Source organism: Melozone crissalis, unplaced genomic scaffold (genome assembly GCF_028551555.1).
Source record: "Melozone crissalis strain CALT ecotype California unplaced genomic scaffold, PUWL_Pcris_2 ptg000042l_1, whole genome shotgun sequence".
In the NCBI taxonomy this organism is placed as follows: Eukaryota; Metazoa; Chordata; class Aves; order Passeriformes; family Passerellidae; genus Melozone; species Melozone crissalis.
In genome coordinates this window covers 11,204,601-11,220,666 of record NW_026535820.1, presented here as the reverse complement: position 1 = coordinate 11,220,666, position 16,066 = coordinate 11,204,601, and the positions used below count along the sequence as shown (strand labels likewise).

General features: G+C 34.5%; 1 protein-coding gene across 2 annotated transcripts in view; it reads left to right on the top strand.

Moving 5' to 3' along the window:
• Nucleotides 1–16,066, top strand: part of SNTG1 (syntrophin gamma 1) — a 311,971-nt gene that overhangs the window by 269,646 nt on the left and 26,259 nt on the right. For both annotated transcript variants that reach the window (XM_054284649.1, XM_054284651.1), the window contains exons 14-15: nucleotides 209–280; nucleotides 14,798–14,950. In XM_054284649.1, coding sequence (XP_054140624.1) covers nucleotides 209–280; nucleotides 14,798–14,950 — 225 coding nt within the window. The remainder of the gene's footprint in view (nucleotides 1–208; nucleotides 281–14,797; nucleotides 14,951–16,066) is intronic.

The window sequence follows — 16,066 nt, the reverse complement described above, 5'->3', positions numbered from 1 at the left end:
AGGACAGGGAGGACATCTCTTAGATGGAAGGGTCTGGTCCCTGCTAGATGTTGCTTTGAGGCAATGCTTGGTCTTTCTGAATATATTTCAATCAATGTAAATAATTTAGGGATTTTTTGTTGTTGTTAATAAACTTAATTCTTAAAAATCAACAAAAATAACTTCATTTCTTTTTCTATTTATTTTGTGTTTTGTTTGTTTTTTAAAGGTCACAACCTGGGATTGGACACGAGCTGAGAAAACATTTTCAGTTTATGAGATAATGTGCAAAATTCTCAAGGTATGATAAGAAAGTATAAAATAAATTGCCACTTTGACAGACAAGAGCATAATACTAACTACCTTGTAGAAAGAGATCTATTTTTTTCCCTTTAAAGTCCAATATAAGAAGTTCTGGTGTCAGTAGGTACAAAATTGAAGTAGAAGGCATGGCAAAATTGGAAATAAACTGATTTTGACTAGGAAATGACCTCATTTATCCATAATGCTGTATGGACTTTACAGCTTCACTTTCTAGTGTAACACTAACTTTTCTAACAGAGGACCTAAAGAAGCAGTGATCACTTTCGTTGTTTTCAAATACTTTGATGGAACTAGTAGCAGCTGCAATGTATGACTTCACTAGGACTGAGAGCAGAGCCTTTAAAATATGCAATACACTTCTGAAAACTTTTGTCTTATTTTTTCCATTTTCTTAAGTCTGTCTGAAGTGTAATAAATGAGAAGAGATAGTGATACATGTTTAGAAAGTTAAAATTATGAGTAGAAAGTTAAATTAGACCATTATTGTACATTGTTTCAATTTTTTTTAATTATAAATTCAATCAGAATTATTTTATCTGCTCTTTTCTCTATTTTAAAAACAGTGAAAAACAGATGCTCAAAATTTCTCAAATGAGAAGGAAAAGAGATGCATTTTTCTATTCATGTGAAGGGCTTTCTGATTTATGTTGGTCTTGGGGTTTTTTTGGTCCAAATTACATAAAATGTAATTTTAACATTTCTATCATTTTATCTAGGCAGAGGCAGACCAGAATCAATGAGAAATATGAAAACACCATACTTTTTTAAAGTGTTTTCCACTGGGTAGACCTTTAACTGACATAAATGGTACATTTCTTAGGTTTGTAGGTCACATAGGTGCACTATATTTTCCTTAGGGAGACAGATTAAGGTTGCAATGGCTCAATAAAATTTGGAAACTCTTTACCCTTGAGATTTCAAAAAAAAAACCCAAAACGAAAAAAACAAAGAAAAAACCCCGCCAAGTTTATAGTCTGAAAAAATCCTCTTTGCTAGCCATCTGAGCAGAGAAGTGGAAAGTTTCCTTTTACTGCTATGTTGGCTGTGAGGTCTGGAGTCTTCATCAAGGAGTAGGACCTTCCAAACATAAAACTTCCCATCCCTTGGGATATCTTTCAATTACTAAGTGTGTGCAAATATTGGCTCCTTAGCATTGCTCATGTAGGGAGAGGAGTAACAGGACAAGTTGTTCACTCGGTGAAGGCATTTCACTGAGGGTGTAAGTGAACAATGCTCTAAGAACACAGTCAGGCTTTGAAAGAGTTGAAAAATGCCACTTCCTACATGCACTTTTTTCCTCTTTCCCTTTGGTAACCTCTGATTCCTTCAGGCCTTGGACTTAATGCAATAAGCATCAAGGTAGCTCTTCTTTATTGGAGAACTCAGTGCTTTGGAGCCAGGATGACTCCTCCTTGTGACTTATCTAAAGATTTTTTTATACTCTTTGAATAGAAATTTATGGAATGTATGCCATATAATTTTCTGTAATTTAAAGGTCCTTCTTCTTTTCTTTTAGCCATTTGCCGTTGTTAATGGTATTCTTCATTTACTTGCAATTTTTGCCATTTTTCTGTTCCCCTCTTTGTTCTGTGTCTCCTATTCTTGTATATCAATACATTGGTTTTTTGGTTTTTTTTCATTTCTCAGCCATGTAGCAAAAGTTATTACAGGCAAGGAGACAGTCCACAAAGCAGTAAAACCTAAAACAGTTCCTTTCTGGCAATGTTGTGTGGAAGCACAGAAAAGAGTGCAAATATGCTGGGGCTTTTTATCATCCAGCCATCCAAACTGTCTGGGAAGAGGTGTAGATTTTCCAGCCTCAGTTTATATTAACAGAGAGGCAATTCCAGCATAAGTAATATAAGAATGTAATTTATGTGTTTCTCTATCACTTTATTCATATTTAGTTATTTGTGTATTTTCTGTAAATATGGTCAGGCTTGTAAAATGCTGAAATGTTTCAAGCAGGTTCTGTAGCTGACAAAAACCTGTAAATAATAAAAACTGGAAGTGCGAAAATCATTGCAATGGAATTGCAGCTTCTGACATTGGAGCATTAATCTTCACCATATTCTAGTTTCCTACAGCAGTTGCTATAGAACTTAACTATGGTTTCACTAAATATAAAAGCAAATAAAACCAAGAAAAACAGTTTCCCATTACACTACTACATTGAACATCTGTAGAAACTCAAGGTTTTGTTCAGCTTTTATGCCAGCATCTTAAAAGTCTCCATTTAAGTAATGAGTGGTTTTTAGACCCATTTGAACAAGCCCCATGGATATTACTGAATCAGAGACCACATAAAAAAAAAAAAAAAAGGTTACTCTGGTGTTTTGTGATCACCTTCAAGCTTCTTCCCTCTTACAGTACCTCAAATGCTACTTTTATTATAAATCTATCAGACTTGTAGAATGATACAGGTTTTCTGGCTAATATTCACTTCAAGTAGGACTTGCAAATAGGCTGTGCTAACCTCTGCATGAGTTAGCTCAGGAGTGAGAAGCAGTGCTTTAGAATCAAGTGTTACCACATCATTTACTTAGCAAATTAAGTGTTACCATATCATTTACCAAGCAAAGTGTATCTGTATTGCATGGCTTGCTTGCTTTTGAATGAGATATTTAAAAAAAAAAAATTGTGCATATTCAGACTTAGATTCATTAGGATGCAATGTCACCCAAGGTAGCTGGTGTTTTCTTTTGTATATATTGGCAATTTCAATAACTGTCCCTCATGCCACAAGGACAGGACTTTACTCAATATATCTGTAAGTATTTTTTCTCCATTTTCCACTCCTTGATTGTGACTAAAATTCTGATGAACTTCACAAGGACAGTCTGGATTACAGAGACTTACTACCCTAAGTTTGTCTTTTAAAATAAAATTGTAATTTTCCTCAGTTTGAGACTCCTTTAAGTCTCTTCATGACAGAAGCAGTACAGTGGAGAATATGAGCTCCCAGATCCTACTGAATGCATATTTCAGTGTTTCAGGATGAGAGAATAATTCCTCTTCTGGTAACAGTAAAAATATTCAAACAGTAATCAAATATTAATGTCTACACAATGCTTTGTCTACTACAAAGTACTTAACTGATTTAATCTTCAGGAAAAGCATATAGTCCAAAAATGTTAATTAAAACCCAAAACTTGGCTTCCACCATGTTTTCTTTATATTTACTTGCATGTGTTTAGTGTTCTTTTTCCTTTAGTATCCATTCCAAAGGCTCTGATTTCTTTCACAAACAGTAAAGAAGACTGGGATGCCATTTTAAATTGTCACAGTTGCCTTAGTGTCAAGCAGCTAAAAGGCAGGATGTTCTGCACTTTATTCAGAGATTTCAGAGAATATTATGTGATTTATAGCTAGTGGATTCATATTTATAATGCTCATCAAATAAATCACTATTTTGTTGCAACTGTATACTTTTTTCTTTTATTTTCTGGATCAGATTACAAAGAAAAGGAAGCAGAAGCAAGGCATTAAGTCTCTATTCTGATTTGATTAGGATCTTCTAAATGACCAGGAAGACCTTAAAATTTGAAGCATAAAAATACACTTTAAAAAGCAGTCTTTTCACTGTGTGAAAAACAGTCTTGTTGAAAGAAATTTAGCAAAATGTCATTGAACCTCTAATTTAGTATTTACAATTTTATAGAGTAACGAAATAGGAAAAAATCCCAAATCCTCATAACCACTTTCATACACTACCATAACAATAATGTAACATAAAAAAAGATTCTGTTTAAAGTTTACAAACTATCAGATAAAAATATATATCATATAAATATGAAGCTCTTAATTGTCAAGATTTTGGTGATGAAGTAATGACTATTGACATGAAACCAAGGTAAAGCTGGCTGAGTATGAAAATCACATTTCAATTTCATTGGTTTAAATTATTAATTGTGAAATAATGGCAAACAGCAGTAGCTATGTTTGATGTAAAAGGAGCATTTATGGAGATGCAAATAACTTAAGACCTGAGGGGGTAAATGCATAAATTGGTAAGCATTTGAAATTATTTGTTAAAAATTCAATAGATCTGTTTATTAAGGGGTGGAAGCAGAGAGAAAAAAAAGCACTGAAGAACTCTTTAACCCTAAAAATAAGCAGGTATAAAGAAAGTGAGTGGACATCAAAGTCAGGAAAGTTAAAATGGCAAAGAAAGTCAGGCAAGTTAAAATGGCAAAGAAAGTAGAAGCTGTGCTGATTAGTCAGTGAAAGAAGTTGATACCATTTAAATCACTTGAACCAATACCACCCCCCTTGAACCATTAAGAAGTTGATAGCATTTAAACCGCTTTTTTTTTTTAATCACAAATTTATTCAGACTAGTGCTAATGTGGATGAAAATCTGTGGTCTGTGTTAAGAAGTTTGTGAGAAAAGATAATTTAATGATACCACTTTTGACATTGAAATATATCTCTGAGTAATTTTTAATAGAACTGCTGGTAGAATTTGCTATCAATAAATATTTCTAACTTATTCTCCCAGAAGCTTGTTTCACCTTATCCTTTGTTTTGGAGAGTAAAGTCCCATTAACAGCCAACTAATTTTAATGTTGCAATTGAACAATATTCAATACTCCAGAAAAGCAGGTAATTCTATCATTAACTTCAGAAAGGCAGGGGCCCTTATTGTGTTCAGTATTTCAAATCTGATTTAACTGTATATGTCTTTTTAGTACCAGTTTTAACATGTGTATTTTGACAGTGTGTACATGTGTAAGTGTGTATAATTTAACAAGATTTAAGTACCTTTGATAAATTTGTAAATAATTTAAATATTTAAACATTTTTTCCATATGGTGGTAGAAAAAGTTTTGTTGTGTGTTTCAGGTAAATGATGAAGAATAATATAAGAAATTGCACTTTTCTGTCCTTTTTGCTTCAGTTTTTATTATTATTTTATTATTATTTATTATTATTTATGGTCTTCAGCTCGTCCAAATATCTCCTTGTAATTGTGAGAAAATGCTTTCTATAGTTTAGTCACCTGCCTCCTATCTTCAGTGGCATGCAAAAATATTTGGAGATTCACAGTTAGACCATGCCTTATTCAGGATAAAACAGGAAACATATTCAAGTGTCAGATCAGCTCTGAAAAGAAATGTGAGATAACTGTGGAAGGCAGTCTGTGCTGGCAACATGTCAGGGTAGTGAATCATTGGTGTTTACACTTAGTACCATTCACATCAGTGCAGCTATAATTTTCTTGCTATATTAATCAGGACCAACTTGGTGTCTCAGAAGACTTGTGATTCCTTCCTTGTTTTAGCTGTTAGTATGTGTAAAATCCTCAAAAGTAGTTATGTTAATTTTTCCTACTTGAATTAATTATGCTGTCCATTTCAAGTAAGCCAAGTATGGGAAAAGGATAATATAAAAATTATGGGAAACTACTGACAATGTTATTGTATTCGGGTAAGTTTTAAAAATAATCCCAATAGACATGCAGGTAGAGAACATGTTTTGAGGTCTGTCATTCATATGGTTTGCTCAATGGTGAGCCTTGCATCCTGATGTGATTCCACTAAAAGACTGGCAACACTAAAGAGGCAGAAGTAACGCATGCCTTTTATGAATAAGTTTATGCTGCATCCAAGGAATATTAGATTTTCAGCTGAGGTTTAGCCAGGTTCTTGGAAAGAATACTAACTTTTGAGTATTTCATTTGAAAACAATTGAAGTAATTTTCATTCTTTGGTTTGCCTTCAATCATACATTTAAGACTATATAATGTTTCCACATGAAAGAGGATAGTAATAGTCAGAAATATCTCCATGTCCACTGGCATCAAGGTTAACACTAGGTTGGCTTCAGTTTGGCCATAAAGAAAAATTTCTGTATTGAAATAGAGCTCCTGACAAGGCCACTGAATTTCCACCACTGGATCCTTTTAAGTGTAGTCTGGTGTGTTGCAGCTCCTATCATGCACAGAGATAGGCACTAGATGTCTGCACCTCAGGCGAGATCATACACAACTTCTGTGATTCTGTGTGTGATTTCAGTTCATTTCTCCTCAACATCTACATAGTTATACAAGCCCTAATCCATGTTAATCTGGATAAATTTACTGGGCCCTATGTGTAAAAGGTGTTGATGTTGCTGTAACTCTGCAGCACTATGTAAAAGACTTTTCTGAAAGCAAAGAGGCAGTGTTATTACGTGCATGACAACTACCACTGTACCAAGACTTATTCATTTTTTGTTTGGTTCAGAGAGAAAGGACAAACAGTATTTGAAATGTAAACTTATTAAATAAGGTTTTTCTGGTTTCCCCTTAACTTTAGAGAGATTTCTCATTTTTTATTAATTCCCCCCCTCTCTGCCTTTTTCTGACATTTCTTATGCAATATTAATATAAACTGTCACATTTTGGGTGAAAAATAAATGACTTGCGTTGTGCTGGGGCTGCCAATCTAAGAGTCTGATCCTTCATCCTAGAAGAAATAACAAGATAAACACACAGAGGAAAGCAAAAAGAATAAACAGATACAGAAAATAAACTCTTAAATTACTTCTGCAACCTCTCCGTTTCAGAAATTGCTTTTTGTTGCCTGTCTAGTTATGAGACTGACAGTGCTGTTGCAACATCCTTGAAAAGCAAAGCCAAATTAACTTTTAACATAAGTCAAAGGGAATGTTGAAAAAGAGCAGAAATGAGGTGCGAAATATAAATACTGTGTAAGGATATTTGGGAAAGACACGTATGTGTCTTAAATCCAAGATACTTGAGATTTATCTGCAGCTTGAGAAGTTTCCCTCCATTAACTTAATCTAATCAGACCATTTCTAAAGATTGGAGTGATTCAGTATTGTATGAGCTAATATACTCTAACTCATCAATTTTAGTAGATTTTTGTGAAACATTTTTCTCTTACTTATCAATTTTCTCTTCTTTTATGGTCATGGATTTTAATTATTTTAGTTTTTTCTTATCTTTATTTCTGGCTATTGCAATACTTAAATTTTGCTTGAGATGCCGCAGTATTATTGCACAAAGAATTTGTGACTCTAGGCATTAATGCAGCAGTGATAATTTTTATTTTTCACCAAAATTGTGTTCCAATCCTCATATGAAATAAAGTGTTCCTGTCTCAGGGGCAACTATTCAAAACTTCATTTGGTGCATTCTCTTCTCAGTGGAGGCCTAAATGTTGATTACTCTCAACAGCCAGAGCCAGCAGTGAAGCCAGAAATATTAATTTCTTTAAAAACCTTTATCTTGTTGTTTTATGATAGGAGCCTTTTTATCACAGTCCTTTTAATTTTTTTTTCTTAGCACTATGAGCAAGTACATGTAAAATAATTTATTTTACACATTTGCTTATACAAAATTTCTGACATAGTGATATTCAACACAAATGCTTTTCACTATGCTATTCTAATGTACTCCCACCTTGACATAATGTATTGACAAGGTATTTGAGTAAGGAATTCTGTGCAAATAAGAAAGGAAGCTAAATAAGAAAGAGTATGCAGTCAAGTAGGTAATTCTTTTAATATAACAAATAATCAGTCTGGTGGTTAATTTTCCAAACTTCTGTTAAATCTAGTTTAATTCTTCCCCTTCCAGTGTTTGTGCCTTTCATGAGGAAGACCTTTAAGAGATCTTTGCCTGCCTTTAAAACAAGTACATCTAAAGATGGGGGGAAAAACCCAAACACAAAAACTGACAAAAATGAGAATAAAAAGCACTTTTCTTCCATGTAATGTCTTTGCCCACTTCTGCTGTTGAGCCAGGTGGTTTTTCTCTTATTGAAGAGGTGCATAGACACTTTAAGAAAATATAGAGTATCCTGTTCTCACCATGGCCAGTAGAATGGCAACTCCCAACAGCTGGAAATATAAGGAAGGTTCTCTTCCTATATACCATGGAAATGCAGCATCTTCAGTATGATATCTTTAAAATATCAAAATATGGTCGAATTTTGCCCAGAAACTAATTTTTTTTTTGGTAGATCTTAACGTTTCTTCCCAAGGACAGCAAAAGTGTCCCTGTCCTTAAATCAGCCATTGCTAGTCTGAAGAATGGAAGTCCCAGAGCAGCCCAGAAAGCAGATTTGGGGGCTATTGCTTCTCTGTTTATTTCTTTCTTTTTAACTGGGATAATCTAATTTAATTCCTTTTCTAATTTATTTTACAGAACTGATTTAGCTGTTTTAACTATAATATAAAATACAACACTATCCTCAGACACACAACTAACATGGGGGAAAAAAAATCAGCTGCAAATATTTAAATTTGAGAAACTATTTTAAAAAAGGATCAGAATTAAAAGATAGGATCACTCTTTAACATTGCTATCCATTATCATTATATTTATTCTTATGGGATCTATTCTTGAATTTAATTTCCAACAAATAATATCTCAATATTTGGAGAGGTAAAAACCTTAATAACTCTCTAAACAGATGATCAGCACATTTTTTAGTATCTATTCGTAATTATACTCATCTCTGATTTCTCTGTGACAGAAAATAACCACTAATGCCTCTCCAGAAAGTATTAGAATAATTTATTTCCTCAAAAGATTAGTTGGTTTGTTTTATGAACATTTTGAAAATTTTCCTCATATGGCAAAAAAATAAACAAGTTTCTCAGTAGAGTTCATTAAGTAATAGACACAATTATGGCACTGACTCAGAAGAAACCTCTTTTCAGACTCTTGCTCTGATTCAAATGTGGGTCTTCAAGACTGTCTTTTAATCAGGCAAAATAGGAAATTAATTTTCCTTTTCCGACACAATAGGAAAGTGATTCAAGCTTAATGCTGAACCTAATGGAATACAGGGAAGGAACCTTTCTGTTTCTCTCCAGCCATCAGACAGATCTTTCTAATGGAAATTTAATTGAAAGTAAAATTTCTCCTGCAATTATAAACAGTGTCCCCCATGAGTAAACTTACTTTTTGTCAAATCTGAACATCAAAATATTTTCTGTCCAGTTTTAGTTCTGCAGTTCTGTGTTTGCCTAAATATGTGTATGCATAGATATCTGCAATTTCAACATTTTTTTACATTTCTTAAGAATGAAATTCAGAAGAAGAAGAAATAAGAATTTCTTCAGAAGAAGAAATACGATGAGCTATGTACAAACGCATACCTTCATGGATATTATTTATTTATTACTTGAGTAATGAGGATATGTTGGAGAAGCTGCATCTTTTTTTCACTCTGGAATGAATCTGTTCCCTGCTGCCTGTAAATGCTATTAGAACCATCACCATAGCAACTAATGGTGATGCTCAAGCAAAGTGTTCTGAAAATTCCAGCTGAAGAAGTAGATCATTATATGCCCTCAGAAAGAAGGATGTATGTTTATGTAGCCAGAACTGATTTGTAAAATGAGACACAAGCAGTAAAACTATCAGGGCACTGATGCCAGAAAGTGTAAAGGCATGATGTGTTTCATTTCTACAGTTGCTTTGGAGAGATTGCATGAGAAAAATGCTTTTTATCTTCAGAGAATTTAGGTGCTAGGTTTGAATCTTGATTATGATAGGACCGATTTCTTTTGGTAGAATTGTCTGAACTAGTTAACAAAGAAAACATTTTCTCATTTATGTGTTTTGAAGAACTGTTATAATTAATATGAGAGACATGAATTCTTACCTCATTTTAACATCTGAAATATAATTTTCTTGAAAGTCTTGCAAGTAGTATAGTCAAAAACTACTACTCAATGTAGTATGGTTTTGACCATCTTACATGAATTGTTGTTCATGTCAAAAACTGCTCACTGGTGTCACTAACATTTACAGTTCCATGGCAAAAATGTATGTGCCACTCTCTATATTACATGTAACTTTATAGGTAAATTAGACTTCCAGAAAATTCTTGAGCATCTCCTGAGTAAAAATCACGCCATGAGCATGAAAGTGCCAAATGTTTGTTTCTGTTGCAGAGAGCTTTGTAGAATAGGAGAACTCAACTCTCACTGACTATCACAAGAGGTGAGGGCCTCCTGCATCTTAGCAGGTTTAAATAATATCCAAAATATGAGTATTTAATGCACTCATCATACTTAAATGAAATGACACAAGTAATCAAAAAGAAGTGGTGCTGCTTCTGGAAAGAGCAGTCTTTCAAAAGAGAAGAGATTACCCCTGCAGAAGCGAAGGCAAAGTCACTATTTAGTGATAAAGAGGCATTCTGCCTTAATTTGGAAGGACCTGCTTAATGAGCCATGCTTAGTTCCCATGGACAAATTTATTACTCTCACTTAACATGGATATCATTATTAATTAGGCAAGCAGGAGTCATACTGTCCTGTCAGCAGAGATTCTGGATTACCCTGAAGCTGGCTGTGAGCCAATGTCTTTCGTCACAGCCCATCCTTCAGCAGGACTACAGTCCCTCCAGTGAGAATTAGCACACTGCTAAAAGTTTATTGTGGGCTTCTTTTCAGAGAGTTTTATTAATTCACAACGAGAACATCAGGGACAAATGGTACAACTAATCATTATCAGTATGAAAGAGTTCTTAAAAACTCAACATGAAATTGGCTTGTGTCCATCATTGACGAAATGAATATAATAATAGCAGATTCTTAAATGGGTAGACTGACATTTATATTTTAATTGAAGTAGTGGTTTGGTAAAAGTTAATTAATGAAGATTCCTGTTTCATCCAGACCTGGTTTCGAGACTCTTGACAAGTTTGTTTTTTTGTTTTTTTGTTTTTTTAATTTGCAGACTTTTGGACAATTTCCAGATGGATTCCTTAAAAAAAAAAAGTGCTTTAAATTCCTGTCTTTATAAAGACATTTGGATAGCTATCTTTTAGCTTTGCCTACATATTGATTTGTCCAGTTATCTATTGCACAAATTATTACATTCTATAAACCTAGAATGCAGATTTTTAATGCATGAGGAGAAATGCAAAACTAAAGAAAGGTCTTGCAGAAAAAGCAGAAAAAGTTTCAGAAGCAGTACTAATGGGAACCTTACACATAACTTTTTTTACATGTAGAATGGAATACCACTAGTTAGGAAAGGAATACTTCATATGTATGCTAGCAATTTTAGAAAAACTAAAATACGTAATTTAAATATATTTGGCTTACAGTTCTCTTATCATGGACCTAATCATAGATGATGATATCAAAATCACAAGTATATACATTAGAGCTAATCACAAATTAAAATTATGATTAGGTTAAATTATTATTTCTGGGGAAATGTTGTATTTTGTTTTCATTCTGAATAGGAACTTCACAGAATGGAAATTCCAATAATAAATGAGTCCATTATGTGTGTTGTTTGTCACAGTATAATGTGGTTGATGAAATATTCTGAACTTTTTATATGCAAAACACTGAGGGGAAATACTTCCTAGTACTGATTAGGTTTTTCCTAAATCAAAGCATGCTCTCATTTTCATACCTAAGTAGCAAAAACTTGGATAATTATTGTAGATCCCACTTAGCTTTCTATTCATCATCTGGGTTTGATGTAATGCTTAGTAAAATCTAGTACAATTCTTTCTTACTGGCAATTTTCATAATGAAATACATAGGTTTTTATTTAATCACTTCAAAGCCTACAGAGATTTTTGCAGTTTTCAAGTGTTTTTTAACAGAGATCAATCTCAATCAAGCTTCTAACATTTTATTTTTCACAGTCTGTGCACTAACTCTACTATTTTCCTAGACAGCATATTCTTTTCAATAGGAGACACAAAAAGCACATAAGACTGGAAGAGTCTAAGAGTATAATTTAAAAGCATCAAAACTTAGCTGTGCCCAGCTAAATAGAGATATGCATTCTGAAACTCAGCTATGCACTAAGCTCTGTCCCATTTGAAAACAGGGATTATATTAAAGTCAATGATTAGTGTGATCCCCCACAGTCGTGTTTCCGAAAAGCTTTAAGCTTCGTCACTAATAATTACTTACTCTTTACTAACTGTAGTAGACATAAATAGGTAAAGATGAGTTCAAAATATTTTTAGTTTCTTCTGTGGTTGTAGCTATGAAGAACTAAAACCTTCCCCAGGAAATACATGTACCTTACACATGAGTCTTGCCAAACTCCATGCTGAAGAGGCCCTTTGGGTTTTGGGCTAATAGGCCCATTCAATCAGGTTTAGCTCTGGAAGCACAGGGAGTTCAAGATCCCTTTTAAGATTTGTTAGACAAGAAGTGCTACTTCTAAAAGAAGTAGCTTTTCTGCCCTGGAGGAGTGAGGGTTTTCCAGTGCTTTTGCTCATCCAGAATTGAGATTGCTCAGCCTGGAAGAGAGAAGGCTTCAGGGTGAACTTACTGAGGCCTTTCAGTATCTAAGGGGATTCTATAAGAACGATGAAGAGGGGCTCTTTTCAAGAGCATGTAGTAGACAAGACAAGGCAGAATGTAGGAGACAGTACTCATGACAGAGAATAGGCTTAGATTAGCTGTTAGGAAGACATTTTTTGTTGTGGTGGTAGTGAGGCACTGGAACAAGTTGCCCAGAGAGGTTATGGATGTCCTATCCCTAGAAGTGTTCAAGGCCAGACTGAATGAGTTCTGAGTAACCTGGTCAAGTGAAAGGTCTCGCTGCCCATGGCCATAAAGGGTTGGAGCTGGGTGATCTTTAAGGTCCCTTCAAGCCCAAGCCACTCTGTGATGCTGTCTTTTGTTGCTACACATAGCCACAAGGTTAAACATTTGTCACAGTGCTGCTGCTCTGTGTGCTTTGAGGCTCTGTGTGCAATGGAGCATAGATGTCATTAGCAACAACCTGGACATTATATCCTCTATTTTGAATGCTGGTCAGGACATACTGTGAACAGAATTAACACTTCAGTTTTAGTAGAAGGGCCTGAATGAAAAGGAAAAAAAAGGGGGAAAGAAGTACTAAAAAATACAAAAGGTGTTTCTGATAGGACAGAGACTATTATTTAGCTACACCTAACTGGTTCAACTACACATCTTTGTAAATATTTGGAAGAAAAATATGGAACAAGATTTTTTATTTTTTTTTAAATGCTGTCTTTTAAGATCAAACATGTTCATGCTGATTTTTTCATACATGACTAAATATTGTACAGCTACTAAGCTTAGCACTTGATGGAAGTAAGGAGGGAGATTTTTCCACAGTGACTGGTCATTTTAAAATCATAGTGACTTGTTTTTTCATGATGATTGAAAAGAGTAGATATGATGCCTCCATAGCTGATTCTTCTAGAAATTGTAAATGACGCTTCAGCTAGAAGCACTCATGAATGCATGCTGTACTGGCTTTCTTGAACAAGTCGATCACTTTACTACTGAATGAATGGAAAGGGGAAAGTGGTGCTTGCTCTCCCCTTGCCTACTTGTATACCTGAGAGTGATAGTTTCAGGCAGGTTCCTGTTGTATATATTTTGTTCTCAATCAGCTTTTGGTTGCTGGTTCTCTGCCCCAGGGAGAGCTGACATGAACAATATAAGCTACTCTTCCAGCTTGTATGAGCTGGTTGTGCTCCCCTTGGTCTATTCAAGTTGTGTATAACCAGAAGGCAATACTGTCCCGTGAGTCTCCTATGCTCAGCTTAACTCTGCCCTTTGCTATGGGGTAACTTTGTGAAAATTGCATGCAGGCTACTTATACCCAAATCTCCAGATGTATTGGCATTGACAGCTGGTGAGCTTGTGACTTGTGGCAACTTCTTTGATGTAGCAGTGACTAAGTTAATTAAAGCTGTTTCTGCAAACCTGTTTTTCACAAGAACAAATTACATGCGAGAATTTTAGCATAAAGCATCCTTTTTATTAAATAAATGAAGTTTAAAAAATATTTTAAAACAATTTAATGAATGGATTTTCTGATTAACTTGCTTATTCTTTGGTTTAGTACTGATTGCAAATACTAGCAATCATTAATTAATAAATATTTATAACCCGATGTCCATTATGTGATGTTATGTTGAAAGTAAAGCCAAAAGTAATGTTCTCCTCCAGGACCAAAGCCAGCAACCTAACCATGGGCAGCCACTCTAGTCTCTACCTGCAGCTTCCATTTAAAGACTAATTTTGTAAGCCTGCAGAAATATGAATTTGTTTTCTCTAGCCTCTATAAAGAAAATAGAACATATGGACTTTTCATTCTTCTTAAAATAAATATATTCTTTTGACCAACCTTCCAGAGTAGAGTGTATAAGTCAAATAGGTCAGAAAAGCTGATATTTGTGTTCCTCATGTGAATAGAAAGTGGAAAACTTTCACAGAATGTATCTAATCTAAAGAATATAGCTGATAACATTTTTAAGAAGTGATTTGTTAAAATATTCGAAGTTACTGCTGGAGATATGCTGTTCTGTACCATTCTGAATGTAGGCATCATTTTTAAAATTCATTGAAGTGTCAATGTTTAGACCAAACCCCTGATTTTCAGTTCCTCAGCAACTGTGGTTATTCCTGTAATTTAAAATGCCTTTAAAAATGCTGGGTTTGACGCATAAATGTTGCGATTAAAAATATTAATTGATGTATGCCAGATTATATAACTTCAGGTTTTCATCAGGACAGTGATCTACTGGACCGTCGGAAACATTGCTTCAGTGTCCAGTCTGAATCTGGAGAAGATCTTTACTTCTCTGTGGAACTAGAGTCTGACCTAACACTATGGGAAAAAGCCTTCCAAACAGCAACTTTTTTAGAAGTTGAACGGATACAGGTGAGAACAACTGCCTTGTTGATCATCTTTTGGTACATTAAAAAATTAGGCCCATATGAAATAATGATGTAAATTAAGAAATTTTACAACCTCCTGCAGCTCTCAAGTTATTACTGTTTTATGTAAGTAATTGCTTTGCTGTTCCCGAACAGCTTGCAAGCCAGCCTTCAGAAGAGGTCACCTGAAATACAATCTTTGAGTTATTATGACAACATGATACATATTTGTTAACTGAAGTTCACGGACAGAAAAACAATCTATGGATCAGGGAAAAAAATGCAGGTGTTTAGATATTCTTACTGGCTTGCATACTACCTTATTTGTTACTGAATATCACAAGAGAACTTTGCAGGAATTAAGTAGTCCTTCTAATAGCAGGAATGAGAGTATACTGAGTGAAGTACTTGCTAGGTACAAGTAAGAAGAAGTTGTACCTCACATGCATTATTCTTTCTTCACCCATTTCCTGTTCCTTGTGTATGTGCTCTATTGTTAGGTGTCAGCGCAGTGATGGACAACATTCAAATACAGATTACTAGTGACTTTTTATAGCAAAATTACATATCAGCGTGTTTAAAGATAGCTTCTCACATGACCAAAAAGTCATGACTTTTTGACATAAAAAAGGAGAAAAAAGCCACCCACCACAGTTGTAATTCACCTAATCCCAACTGTAATATTGATTTTCTAATAATGAAATATACATGTGGTTAGAACAGCTTTAGTTGCTGTTGGCAACAGTGATACACACCTACCTGAGCCGTATTAGCATATTAGCCTGTGCAAGTATTGGCTCACACATTTTCTGTGTCCTCCTGGGAATGCAAGCAGTGGCATGTTTTTATTCAGAAAAAACTGTTAGTTAGTTATATATTAGCCCTTTTCTGACCTGCAAACCACCACATGCAGATGCACTGAAGTAGTATATACTCATGAAGATCCAATATGCGAAAACTACCCCGCTGTCAGTTTTGACACACAGCTACTTTTGTTGCAAGAGGCGTCAGGGGAGGCTTGGCTTTCCTGTTTTAAATTCATATATGCTGTTACCTTTTATAAAAAACTATTCTTATCTTTTAAGCTGTACTCGCATGCTGGAAAATCTAAGACTAGGTT